This window comes from Salmo trutta, chromosome 25, assembly GCF_901001165.1.
Source record: "Salmo trutta chromosome 25, fSalTru1.1, whole genome shotgun sequence".
Lineage (NCBI taxonomy): Eukaryota > Metazoa > Chordata > Actinopteri > Salmoniformes > Salmonidae > Salmo > Salmo trutta.
This window is the reverse complement of record NC_042981.1, coordinates 29,560,044-29,574,649: the sequence shown is the minus strand read 5'-3', so window position 1 is coordinate 29,574,649 and position 14,606 is coordinate 29,560,044. Positions and strand designations below refer to the sequence as shown.

The following is a 14,606-nucleotide window of genomic DNA, read 5'->3' as shown; positions in this document are numbered from 1 at the left end:
ATTGGTATAGAATCAGCTTGATCACCTCTGTCGAAGACGCTTGGACCTTCTTTTTTAATATTTTCAGTGGTATTGTTAACAAACGCCCCCATAAAGAAAAGGAGAATTAAAAACAGGTTCAGCCCCTGGTTCGACCAGAGTTACTCCACCTCAAGAATTGCATTTGGCGAAAGGCTCGGCACACGCATACTCAAGCTGACTGGCTCTCATTCAGACAAATGAGAAATACGTGCACTCAGGTTATCTGGAAGGCCAACGTTAGTTACTTTAAGGGGCAGTTCTCTCACAAGAAGTTCTGGAAACGGTTAAAGACCTGGATAATAAAACCTCCTCATCACAGCTAACCATGTCCCTTCATGTTGATGATGTGGTTGTTACTGATAAGAAGCACATAGCTGAGCTCTTAAGTCATGATTCCTATTTGACTCAGCCATGCCTCCTTGCCCGTCCCATATTTCCTCATCTCCCACTCCTTCTAATGTGACTATCCCCGATGCTTCTCCCTCTTTTTCCCCTACCCCGCTACAAAGTTTCTCCCTGCAGGCAGTCATGAGGTGCAAAAGGAGCTCATGAAATTTGACCCCAAAAAACCCATCTGGGTCAGATATTTTAGACCCTTTCTTCTTTAAGGTTGCTGCCCCTATCATTGCCAAGCCTGTCTCTCCTTCCTGGGGAGGTTCCTATTGCTTGCAAGGCAGCCACGGTTCATCCTTTATTTAAAGGGGAAGATCAAGCTGATCCTAACTGTTATAGACCTATTTCTGTTTTGCCCTGTTGATCAAAAGTGTTGTTAATAATCAACTGACTGGCTTTCTTGATGTCTATAGTATTCTCTCTGGTATGCAATCTGGTTCCCACTCAGGTTATGGATGTGTCACTGCAACCTTAAAAGGTCCTTAATGATGTCACCCTTGCCATTGATTCTAAGCAATGTTGTGCTGCTATTTTTATTGACTTGGCCAAAGATTTTGATACGATAGACCAGGTATTCCCAAACTGAGGTATGCAAGCCCCCAGGGGTACGCGCAATGCCATCAGGGGTACGCCAAATAAAAATATGATTCCCATTCTTTTTTTTAAACACTACATTAATAGTTTTCCAACGGGGCTATACATTTGGGTGAGGTTTTTTCTCTCGCCTGAGTAGCCTGGTTTCACTGCCAAAAATAAAATTAAACCATCTAGTGTTCAGCGAAATAACAAAACAATGTCAAATACAGGTAGCCTAGTCAAATAATTAACATCAAATTACATTAACCGTTACTCTCTTGCAGGAAACCTTCACTCTTGCGCAGACATTTAGAAACGAAACATGACAATTTGAAAAATAAGCCATGGGAGTTTTCTGAGCGAGAATAAAGATGACTTTCGAGTAGTAAGAAGTTATAGTTCATTTTGGGTCAACAATAGGGGAGTGGTTGCTTCCAACAAGAGCACAAAACGTGTGTATTTCTATCCATTTTTGAAAGGCAAATCAGGTAAAAACCTATTTTATGTCTTAGGGGAAGTGTTGTATTTTGAGACGGTTTTGAATAAGGTAAGTAGCCAATAGGCAGTACGTAGCATAATTTGTCTGATTGTCTGTAATAATGGTATGGGAATAATAATGCATTTCTTTTGGAAAGTGATTTATTGCATCAAACATAACATTTTAAGTCACCTCCTGAACAGGTTTATGTCAAGCCCTGGATGTATTTTCTATTTTTTAAGTCTCATGGAATGTAGTCATTGAACACCACACATTGGCTGCTACTGTAGGCTGAATGATATAACAGCTATTTCCATGTTAAAATGTTATGGGATGTGTTTTTCTCCATTGTTTTTGATGGTAGGCCACTCTGGTAGGCCTACATTATGATCAAATAGCCACAGTAAGGCTACTGTGGCTATTTGATCACTGCTAAAACTTAAAGTGGGTACAGCCTCTGCGTTCACAGTAAATTCAGGGCGGAAGTTGCACAGAATGTTCAAGTTTGCACTCAGCAGACCTGACATTTTCTCAATGCTGAATTTTTTTTGAGTGAACATTGCTCAGGAGCCATAGGACTTTAGCACCAAAGCCTTCTAAATGATTGTGTTATGGGAATGTGTGCCACCATTAGAATACTATTACTAATGTAGAGCTATTACACAATATAACCCACATAGCACTGTCTATTTGTCTTGGAATTGCCCAGTGAATAAAACCTCATAGCTTACAGTCACACCTATCTGAGGCATTCCACAGACCTACAGCCTTTGCTGTTTGGCTTTTGTAGAAGAGACACTGAGCTTGTACTTTCTATTGTCTACAAATAGAATGTTGATTCAGTCATTTACCAGGGCACATCTCTGACAGCGAATGGCAACACTGCAAGTTTATGCCAAATCCAAATCCAGACAGCCCCAGCTTGCTACTGCTCCCTTAACCTCAGAGTTGACCTCATTGTTATGGAATGAAGGTAAGCAGACCATACTTAGAGGACATCATTGGCTCCTCAAATCACTCTGATTGAACCGTATTATTCTGCCAATAACTGCAATAATGATTTGATAGATTAGAACATCTGTGTCCCTGCAGATACAGTTGAAGTCGGAAGTTTACATACACCTTAGCCAAATACATTAAAACTCCAGTTTTTCACAATTCCTGACATTTAATCCTAGTAAAAGTCCCTTGTCTTAGGTCAGTTAGGATCACCACTTTATTTTAAGAATGTGAAATGTCAGAATAATAGTAGAGAGAATGATTTATTTCAGCTTTTATTTCTTTCATCACATTCCCAGTGGGTCAGAAGTTTACATACACTCAATTAGTATTTGGTAGCATTGACTTTAAATTGTTTGACTTGGGTTAAACATTTCGGGTAGCCTTCCACAAGCTTCCCACAATAAGTTGGGTTAATTTTGGCCCATTCCTCCTGACAGAGCTTGTGTAACTGAGTCAGGTTTGTAGGCCTCCTTGCTCGCACACACTTTTTCAGTTCTGCCCACAAATCTTCTATGGGATTGAGGTCAGGGCTTTGTGATGGCCACTCCAATACTTTGTTGTCCTTAAGCCATTTTGCAACAACTTTGGAAGTATGCTTGGGGTCATTGTCCATTTGGAAGACCCATTCACAACCAAGCTTTAACTTCCTGACTGATGTCTTGAGATGTTGCTTCAATATATCCACAGAATTTTCCTGCCTCATGATGCCCTGTATTTTGTGAAGTGCACCAGTCCCTCCTGCAGCAAAGCACACCCACAACATGATGCTGCCACCCACGTGCTTCACGGTTGGGATGGTGTCCCCATGTGCAGTTGCAAACCGTAGTCTGGCTTTTTTATGCCGGTTTTGGATTCTTCCTTGCGGAGCGGCCTTTCAGGTTATGGCGATATAGGACTCGTTTCACTGTGGATATTGATACTTTCGTACCTGTTTCCTCCAGCATCTTCACAAGGTCCTTTGCTGTTGTTCTGGGATTGATTTGCACATTTCGCACCAAAATACGTTCATCTCTAGGACACAGAACGTGTCTCCTTCCTGAGCGGTATGACGGCTGCGTGGTCCCATGGTGTTTATACTTGCGTACTATTGTTTGTACAGATGAACGTGGTGCCTTCAGGCATTTGGAAATTGCTCCCAAGGATGAACCAGACTTGTGGAGGTCTACAATTTTTTTTCTGAGGTCTTGGCTGATTTCTTTTGATTTTCCCATGATGTCAAGAAAAGAGGCACCGAGTTTGAAGACAGGTCTTGAAATACATCCACAGGTACACCTCCAATTGAATCAAATGATGTCAATCGGAAGCTTCTAAAGCCATGACATCATTTTCTGGAATGTTCCAAGCTGTTTAAAAGTACAGTCAACATAGTGTATGTAAACTTCTGACCCACTGGAATTGTGATACAGTGAATAATAAGTGAAATAATCTGTCTGTAAACAATTGTTGGAAAAATTACTTGTCATGCACAAAGTAGATGTCATAACCGACTTGCCAAAACTATAGTTTGTTAACAAGAAATTTGTGGAGTGGTTGAAAACGAGTTTTAATGACTCCAACCTAAGTGTATGTAGACTTCAACTGCACATATAGATTGACTAAGTGAATTGGAGTGAAACTGTTGTAGTGAAATCATTGGGCAGTTTGGTTCCTGGGGGTCTGTCTGTCCAACAGGCCCACACTCCAACTGCTCACAGCTAAATGGTTATACATGTAGTACATTGTGTCAAATAAATCCGTTGTTAAGTTTAATGAGACCAGAAACGGTCTGTTCTCCTCTACATTACCAGGGTTAATACAATGGGCTCTCCTACTGTTCTGACTCCTCATTTGGAGCTACAGGAAAGTGTAAATGAATGGAAATACTCAAGAAGAATATACAGAGCTAGGGGAGCAATCATTGTAAAAAAGGCACAATAGAGCGATTAAAACATTTGTTACAGGTTTAAATGTTTCATAATGTATCACGCCATTTAGGAAATCTTAAGACATTGTATAAAGCCTTGACAAACATCAAAATACTTGTATAATATGGTTATTTCTCTATATTCTTATGATTATACACTACACAGTTTAACAAGGCTCAGTGATTCATACAGGATATGTGTGTTAGTTGGTGTGGGAGAGTGTCTGGAAGAAATCTATTTTGCTGCCCTTCTGGTGACATGACCGCAGGCCTGGTTGTTTGCACCATATAACCATACACAGCGTATTCGGAAAGTATTCAGACCCCTTCCCTTTTTCCACATTTTGTTACGCTACAGCATTATTCTTAAATGAATTAAAATGTTGTTTTTCTCCTCAATCTACCCACAATAGCCCATAACGACAAAGCGAAAACATGTTTTCAAAATTTGGGCAAATGTATAATTAAAAAAAACCTGAAATATCTTATTTACATAGATATTCAGACCCTTTGCTATGAGACTCGAAATTGAGCACAGGTGCATCCTGTTTACATTGATCATCCTTGAGAAGTTTCTACAACTTGGAGTCCACCTGTGGTAAATTCAATTGATTGGACTTGATTTGGAAAGGCACACACCTATCTATATAAGGTCCCACAGTTGACAGTGCAGGTCAGAGCAAAAAACAAGCCATGAGGTCGAAGGCATTGTCCGTAGCGCTCCGAGACAGGATTGTGTCGAGCCACAGGTCTAGGGAAGGGTACCAAAATAGTTATGCAGCATTGAAGGTCCCCAAGAACACAGTGGCCTCCATCATTCTTAAATGGAAGACGTTTGGAACTGAGCAATCGGGGAGAAGGGCCTTGGTCAGGGAGGTGACCAAGAACCCGATGGTCACTCTGACAGAGCTCCAGAGTTCCTCTGTGGAGATGGAAGAACTTTCCATAAAGAAAAAGTCCCATCTCTGCAGCACTCCACCAATCAGGCCTTTATTGTAGAGCGGCCAGACGGAAGCCACGCCTCAGTAAAAGGCACATTCCATGATTGGAGTTTGCCAAAAGGCACCTAAAGGACTCTCAGACCATGAGAAACAAGATTCTCTGGTCTGATGATTGAACTCTTTGGCCTGAATGCCAAGCGTCAAGTCTGGAGGAAACCTGGCACCATTCCTACGGTGAAGCATGGTGGTGGCAGCATCATGCTGTGGGGATGTTTTTCAGCGGCAGGGGCTGGGAGACTAGTCAGGATTGATGGAAAGATGAAAGGACCAAAGTACAGAGAGATCCTTGATGAAAACCTTTTCCAGAGCACTCAGGACCTCAGACTGGGGCGAAGGTTCACCTTCCAACAGGACAATGACACTAAGCACACAGCCAAGACAACGCAGGAGAGGCTTCGGGACAAGTCTCTGAATGTCCTTAGGTGGCCCAGCAAGAGCCTGGACTTGAACCCGATCGAACATCTCTGGAGAGACCTGAAAATAGCTGTGCAGCAACGCTACCCATCCAACCTGACAGAGCTTGAGAGGATCTGCAGAGAAGAATAGGAGAAACTCCCCAAATACAGGTGTGCCAAGCTTGTAGCGTCATACCCAAGAAAACTCGAGGCTGTAATTGTTGCCAAAGGTGCTTAAACAAAGTACTGAGTAAAGGGTCTGCATACTTATGTAAATGTGTTTTATTTTTTTTATAAATATACATTTGCAAAATAATCAAAAAAACTATTTTTGCTTTGTCATTATGGGGTATTGTATGTAGATTGATGAGGCAAAACACGTATTTCATCCATTTTAGTATAAGGCTGTAACGTAATAAAATGTGGAAAAAGGGGTTCTGAATACTTTCCCGAATGCACAGTAAATATACACATTTCTATATTTGTCACACCCAACATATGTATTAATACCCTATGGTGAAGACATAGTGGTGGCTTTGTCCAACTGGCTAAAGCTGGTGGTGTATGCATCTCTAAGCAACTCTGACAGGATATAGTCAGAGAGACGGGGGGTGCTGTCTGGCAGGCTCTCCGTATCAGAGTTGTCCCTGGGTGATGTGTCCCTTGTCCCCAGACCATGTCCCCAGCTCTGTGATATCTCAAACTCCTCCAACAGAGTCATCAGCTGCTCCTCCAGTAGTATTGGTTTGTCAAACTAGAAAAAGAGAGGGCAAGAGAGAGAGATAGAGACAGTGACAAAGACAGAGAGACAAAATACTATACTGAACAAGAAACACTGAAGATGTCTAAGATCACTTCCCAGCAGTATTCCTACTGCAGTCATTGTTCAGTAGGCCGATGACTTGGTTCCGATAAGCTCTGATGAAAATGCTCTACCATTGATAGCAGTGGTATTTCAAGATGATAAATGAACCTGCCACAGACGTCTCTGTGCTTGGCGGGACTGCGTCCCACAAAATAGTTGGACAATCCAACTAAACAAATTTCCAGTTGCCTAAAACACTTCTAGTTGGACGAGAGGTTGTTTTTCAAGCGCCTTTTGGAAATGCAGGGCGTTCAACTGTTTGGCAACTTCTGTATTATCAAGGCTCTTTTTCTTAACTTAACAATGAGGATTCATTTTCAAAGTGGGGTAAGTTGAGCAAAAGGGGTAAGTTGAGGTTAACCTTATTTCTTGGAAACCATCTTTAAAAATGCATAATTTGACCAAATATTAGGAAGAGGTCATCATTTTCTGTGAAGGACGAAAGCACATGGAAAAAGTGGTAAGCAAGTAAGGTCCCAAAAACGGATTTTCACCAGGTCGAATTAATGTATTGTGTTAGAGGTATCATATGCATGTACAGTTGAAGTCGGAAGTTTATACTTAGGTTGGAGTCATTAAAACTCGCTTTTAAACCACTCCACACATTTCTTGTTAACAAACTATAGTTGTGGAGATCTACTTTGTGCATGACACAAGTAATTTTTCCAACAATTGTTTACAGACAGATTATTTCACGTATAATTCACTATAATTCACAATTCCAGTAGGTCAGAAGTTTACATACACTAAGTTGACTGTGCCTTTAAACAGCTTGGAAAATTCCAGAAAATGTCATAGCTTTAGAAGCTTCTGATAAATGATGTCAATTAGCCTGAGTCAATTGGAGGTGTACCTGTGGATGTATTTCAAGGCCTACCTTCAAACTCAGTGCCTCTTTTCTTGACATCATGGGAAAATCAAAAGAAGTCAGCCAAGACCTCAGCAAAAAAATTGTAGACCGCCACATGTCTGGTTCATCCTTGGGAGCAATTTCCAAACCCCTGAAGGTACCACGTTCATCTATACAAACAATAGTACGCAAGTATAACACCGTCATACCGCTCAGGAAAGAGACGCGTTCTGTCTCCTAGAAATGAACGTACTTTGGTGCGAAAAGTGCAAATCAATCCCAGAACAACAGCAAAGGACCTTGTGAAGATGCTGGAGGAAACAGGTACAAAAGTATCTATATCCACAGTAAAACGAGTCCTATATCGACATAACCTGAAAGGCCGCTCAGCAAGGAAGAAGCCACTGCTCCAAAACCGCCATAAAAAAAGCCAGACTACGGTTTGCAACTGCACATGGGGACAAAGATCATACTTTTTGGAGAAATGTCCTCTGGTCTGATGAAACAAAAATAGAACTGTTTGGCCATAATGACCATCGTTATGTTTGGAGGGAAAAGGGGGAGGCTTGCAAGCCGAAGAACCCCATCCCAACCGTGAAGCACAGGGGTGGCAGCATCATGTTGTGGGGGTGTTTTGCTGCAGGAGGGGCTGGTGCACTTCACAAAATAGATGGCATCATGAGGTAGGAAAATTATGTGAATATATTGGAGCAACATCTCAAGACATCAGTCAGGAAGTTAAAGCTTGGTCGTGAATGGGTCTTCCAAATGGACAATGACCCCAAGCATACTTCCAAAGTTGTGGCAAAATGGCTTAAGGACAACAAAGTCAAGGTATTGGACTGGCCATCACAAAGCCCTGACCTCAATCCCATAGAAAATTTGTGGGCAGATCTGAAAAAGCTTGTGCGAGCAAGGAGTCCTACAAACCTGACTCAGTTACAACAGCTCTGTCAGGAGAGATGGGCCAAAATTCACCCAACTTATTGTGGGAAGCTTGTGGAAGGCTACTTGAAACGTTTGACCTAAGTTAAACAATTGAATTGCAATGCTACCAAATACTAATTGAGTGTATGTAAACTTCTGACCCACTGGGAATGTGATGAAAGAAATAAAAGCTGAAATAAATCATTCTCTCTACTATTATTTTGACATTTCACATTATTAAAATAATGTGGTGACCCTAACTGACCTAAGACAGGGAATTTTTACTAGGATTAAATGTCAGGAATTGTGAAAAACTGAGTTTAAATGTATTTGGCTAAGGTGTATGTAAACTTCCCACTTCAACTGTACAGCTTGTGAATTGTTTGTATTATTCAAGAGAGTAATATGGTTTGGCTGCATTATTCAATATGTAATATGTTTTGGAAGAAAAGTTTTTGTCATTGTTGAACAGTTTGTGCTTACTGGCAATTCGCTACTGGGATATTTAAGTTCAATTTGAGGTGCGGACCAAAAATGTCTAGCCACAATGATAGGTAAGGCAAGAATGTAATGCGAATTGAAAAGTTGAATTCTCTTTCGCTACCCCGCTCCTTAAACTCTCCTTGATATCTCGTAATGGGAACACGGCCTAATCGCTCATCAATGTCCCTTCTCTTTCCAGCCTTTGAAACTCACCAGCCCCTCATGACCCAGTTGCTTGCTAGATGTCTCTCCCTCAGCTTACCTGTGTATGTTGAACGTCCTCTAAAATGTATTATAAACCGTGGTATATCAGACTTTATAAACTGGGTGGTTCGAGTACTGAATGCTGATTGGCTGACAGCCATGGTATATCGTATACCACAGGTATGACAAAACATTTATTTTTAATTACGTTGGTAACCAATTGATAATAGCAATAAGGCACCTCAGGGATTTGTGGTATATAGCCAATATACCACGGCTAAGTGCTGTATCCAGGCGCTCTGTGTTGCGTTGTGCTTAAGAACAGCCCTTAGACGTGGCATATTGGCCATATACCATACCTCCTCGTGCCTTAATGCTTAAGTATACCACGGGTATGACAAACAATTACTATTTACTGATCCAATTACGTTGGTAACCAGTTTATTATAGCAATAAGGCACCTCAGGGGTTTGTGGTATATGGCCAACTCTGCGTTACGTCGTGCATAAGAACAGCCCTTAGCTGTGGTATATTGGCCATGTTCCACACCTCCTCAGGCCTTATTGCTTAAATGACCCCCTTTAGGCCAGTGGTATTCAAACTTTTTCAGCCGAGACCCCATTTGTTTTTTCACTAGAAATTCTGCCCACCCCACATCTAATGACACAACCTTACAAATCGCCAAATAAAAATGTTCACACCAACAAATAACCTTAAATTCCTTACATTTGAATCTCTCAAATAAAAATGAAGAGAACCAATAAATACATTTACTCAATAAAATCAAAATTATCTTTCTCAAAACGTTTGTATATTGTCCCATAAAATAATCTGTACTCCTCATTTTTATTTGGCAACACCACTGCCATTCCCCCACGACCCCAACTTTGAATACCAATGCTTTAGGCCATTACAGGGTGGGCGGTGTTACTCATTTACGACCCCTGCAATTACCCGCACAGCATATCGTCTTTTCCCTGCTGACAACGGCCAGAGGTGTACACTCCACGGACACATTCCTGCCCTACCCCGTGCATTAAGCACCCCATGCTGCTCCGCCTGTGGACTTGACCTTCAATCCTAGCATGGCTAAGGGGCCCTGAGGAAACCCCTGCACTGAGGGGCGAGGACGCATGGGGCATGTTCCTGGCCCTGGCTTAGGGCCTCTTGATGGTGTGTACAGAATATATGGTGATAACACTAAGTAAAACATTACACACTTAACCTTTCTCTCAACCTGTCTACACTATCATTTTTTGACTGGTGTGTTTGACTCACACACTAAAAGATAAGGGCCATGAGGGAACGACAGTGACTAGAAATACATGTGCTGGACTGTAAATGAGCCATTACTTCAACTTGAAACCACTGTAATTAAAACACATCGCCATCGGTCAATTATAGGCACGTCAGCGTTTGAGTGCTCATGGATGAGGCAATAAAACACACTCCATGGTCAGCCTGCAGTAATGGGTACCTCTGGCTCTAGGCTTACCAATACCATGTGCGTTGGACATGGGAAGCACATGTGAGCTTCCCCTATGGAGAGAGAGAAGCCTTAATGGCTATAACAAAGTGCTCTGATCCGACGGAGCGGCTGACCCTAGATGCCCCTCTGCCATGCGGGCCGGTGGTGTTGCTGGGTGACTGATGTATGTTCCCCTGTCTGTCACTGCCCAGTCTCTTTGCCAAGTCACTACCCAGTCTGTCACTGCCCAGTCTCTTTGCCAAGTCTGTACCCAGTCTGTCTCTGCCTAGTGTGTCTCTAACTAGTCTGTCTCTGCCCAGTCTGCTCTCCACAGCACCCACTCGTTAAGGCCTGTGCTGCAGCCGGGGCTTCTGGGATGCCGTCCAGCAGCCCAGAGACCACATTCCAGCAAACAGAGAAAGTGCTGCGTTGACAGGAAAGTGAGGAACCCTATCCAAAAGAAATGAAAAGTGACTTGTTTCAATGAGGTGCTGTGTTTTGGGACTGCACTCTCTCACGGGGTTATCATTGAGTGGGGAATAAGGCCGTTAGGCCTGCTTGGGCATTTGTAATGCAGAGCAAAGCAATCAAACGCTGGTTCCGTTGGGAAAAGGACAGCCTGGAGAATGCATGTCTTTGTGAGACAATCCGTTTGAACGCTCTGGGGAGTGAGCTGGGAAACATTTATGGCACAATATTATGTATGTTGACCAGGCTGTTACAGCTGCAATGCGACTTTGTTGCCTTACAGAAAGCCCTGGTCGGTTTAAAACTTGTACTTAAGGTGGGCAAGACTAAATATATGTTGTTTTCTAATTTCTCACAAACATGTTTCAGATGAACTACACCTTTATTCATTAGATGGTTCTCTCATCGATCGGGTTCCCGCCTAGAAATATCTGGGCATTTGGATTGATAAAGACAACGTTTAAAAAACATCTGGATAAGCTAGTTAAAAATCCAAGATTTGAAGGGGGCTTCTTTCTAAAAAATGGATCTTGTCCCCTCTCCTTAAATAGCAGGAAGCAGATTGTACAGTCAACTTTCCTGCCAGTTCTTGACTATGGTGACACCATGTACCAGATTACAACAGCCACTACTCTTAAACCTTTCAATGGCGTCTACCATAGCACCTTTCGCTTTATCACAGGTGACAGATTTAATAATTACCACTACATCTTGTATCAAAAGGTTTGTTTAACTCTTGAGGTCCCTCTGGTCTCGACCAAATTAGGTAAATCCCTCTTTAGTTTTAGTGCCCCCCATTTTTGGAATAACCTACAAAATTCCTTACATCATGATTCCCTGGTGCCGCTAGTGTCACGTTCACTGTCCTCAAACTCCCTGTCATAAATCAGCCAAGGCGCAGCGTGCCGGTAATTCCACATTCTTTATTTGAAGATAACCGAACAAAACAATAAACAGTAATAAACGTGACGGAACTGTGGCGCACCCAAAACACTCACAGAAATAATAATTACCCACAAACACAGGTGGGGAAAAGGCTGCCTAAGTATGATTCCCAATCAGAGACAACGATAGACAGCTGCCTCTGATTAGGAACCATACTCGGCCAAACACAAAGAAATACAAAAACTAGATTGCCCACCCCACATCACACCCTGACCTAACCAAACTAGAGGAAATAAAATGTCTCTCTAAGGTCAGGGCGTGACAGCTAGAGCAGTTTAGGACTCTGGTGTTGAATGAACTCAGTGAGGATTGTAGTTGTTTTGATTGATTGTAATGGTTTATTTGCTGACATTTTGTTGAGGTTGTGCCTTGTGGTTATTTGTACTCTTCTTGTTTTTTTTTTGTAATGCAGATGTTTCTTCCTGTTTGTAAAAAAAATCTAACTCAGGGCACCACTGGGAATAAGACCCTGGTCTCAATTGGGCTACCCTGAATAAATAAAAGTTAATAATACATGTTTGCTTTTGACCAACTCTGAGCCAGTCAGGAAGTCGGCAGTTGCGGACCCGTTGTGGTCAGCTTCCTCACAGCGATACAACCTCCACACGGACATGTGAAATATAAGGCAGAGGTGCCAGATTCCTTGATCTCGTTTCTGACTGAAGCTGCCTATAGCACAATGAAAACAAAGCATGAACTACAACTTTCTGATCAATTTGTAAGTAACACTATGGAAAGGAAATTGCAAAATTCTGATAGTGTATGGGCTATAAAGACTATAAAGACATCAACTACGAAGAACAAAAATACTTCTACATAAATGTGATGCTGCCGAGGATCAACTATATTCTAGAGAAGGGAAGACTTGGAGGTCTGAAGGATTAGAACAAGACATGGAGTATAGATCCAGGCCATATGTCTGGCGGTTGTTACAGAATCCTAATGAGGCTGGGCCAGACAGAGAGACGGACAGACCGACCGACATCTCTCCATGTTCCCCACTCTGGTTGCACCACATGCACACCAGACAGACCCATTTAATTCATTTCAGACAGTCAAATATTCTAAACCTTTCAAAATTCATATAACAAAATCCATATAACACCAGCTGAACCTTGGCCATGCATATATTACACTTGCAGGGTAAATTCGGGAAGTGGTAAATTTGTTTATTGTCGAATTTGAATTGCGAGTAAGAGGAGACCCTGGATTCAGATGATTAGTGACTGCCTCTCCTAATGATATAGGCGTTATAATATCTATTTCTCTCATTAAACATTGTCACAGTGAAATACCATCCGCAACTCTTTTTCTCACACTTTATAAAAGAAAGTGAAAGACATATCAAAGCTCTACCTTACAGGGCTAGTTGATACACTGTAAAATCAGTCATCCCCATGTACTTGTATTGTATAGTACTGTAACTCTAAGATCATTGGACAAACAGGAGAAATATAAGAACCCACCAATGTGTCATCCTCCATCCAGGTAAGTCAAATTCTTCCTTGCGTTCAAGTTTTTCAAACAAACAACAACGTCAGCTGTCAACAGATCATAGCTTCCCCTTCACACAGGTGGCCCACTGGAGTTGCATCTTTCAACACCCTCAAACTCACCAGCCACCCCCTACCTCCAACCTCACCTAGCCCAGGCCAGCCCACCCCACCCCAGCCTGGACTACATCACCTCGGAGGGCTCACTGTTGAGATCCTGTACACGCAGGGTTCGGTGCTAGCTTCCCACATTGTGGACTGCTCAAGTTACAAGGTCAGTCACAAACCTCCCCTTTTTTCTTCAGCCAAAGTAACCTGTGGCCAATGCTACTCTAATAAAGGGAGGGATGTGTGACTCGCTAAAATTAAATGAGGACAAATACTTTACTCAATAAGTTCCCTCCCATATAATTATATGGTCACTCCCACTAAGGCCAACTTAGCCTGGGGATGAGGTTAGGTCTGGGATATCCTAGCGTATAGCGTTGGGCCAGTAAACGAAAGGTCAACTGGTTTGAATCAAATCAACAAAATAATTGTCACATGCGCCGAATACAACAGGTATTCGGCGCATGTGATAGCAAAAGCTCAGGTTGCCCAGGCCGGCGGTGATACAATCTTCGGCAAAATCATTCGCAAGGAGATTCCTGCAAAAATATTATTTGAAGATGACCGGCGGAGATGGCCGGTCAATAAAGATCCGGGCTTACTTTACAGTGCCCAGTGTGATCACCTTCAAAGCCTTCCATAAAAAAAAGTCACTTTCAAAAAAAGTGTTTTCAGAAAAAAAGAAAGTTAGGTTTGACAGCTAGACTAACAGTAAAAAATATATAAATAACCTTACAGTGAAATGCTTACTTACAAGCCCTTAACCAACAATGCAGTTTTAAGAAAATACCTAAAAATACAAATAATAATAAAGTAAGAGATAAGAAAAACAAATAATTAAAGAGCAGCAGTAAATAACAATAGCGGGGCTATAGTCAGGGGGTATCGGTACCGGTGTCGAGGTAATTGAGGTAACTATGTACATGAGGGTAGGGTATTAAAGTGGCTATGCATAGACAATAACAGAGAGTAGCAGCAGTGTGTGTGTGTGTGCGGGGGGAGAATAGTCTGGGTAGCTATTTGAAT

General features: G+C 42.0%; 1 protein-coding gene across 3 annotated transcripts in view; it reads right to left on the bottom strand.

Annotated features, from left to right (window-relative positions):
• Positions 1–6,154: 6,154 nt before the first annotated feature.
• Positions 6,155–14,606, bottom strand: part of fsip1 (fibrous sheath interacting protein 1) — a 63,954-nt gene continuing 55,502 nt past the window's right edge. For all 3 annotated transcript variants that reach the window (XM_029713594.1, XM_029713592.1, XM_029713595.1), the window contains one exon: positions 6,155–6,523. In XM_029713594.1, the coding sequence (XP_029569454.1) occupies positions 6,281–6,523 (243 nt within the window). In that variant the 3' untranslated portion in view covers positions 6,155–6,280. The remainder of the gene's footprint in view (positions 6,524–14,606) is intronic.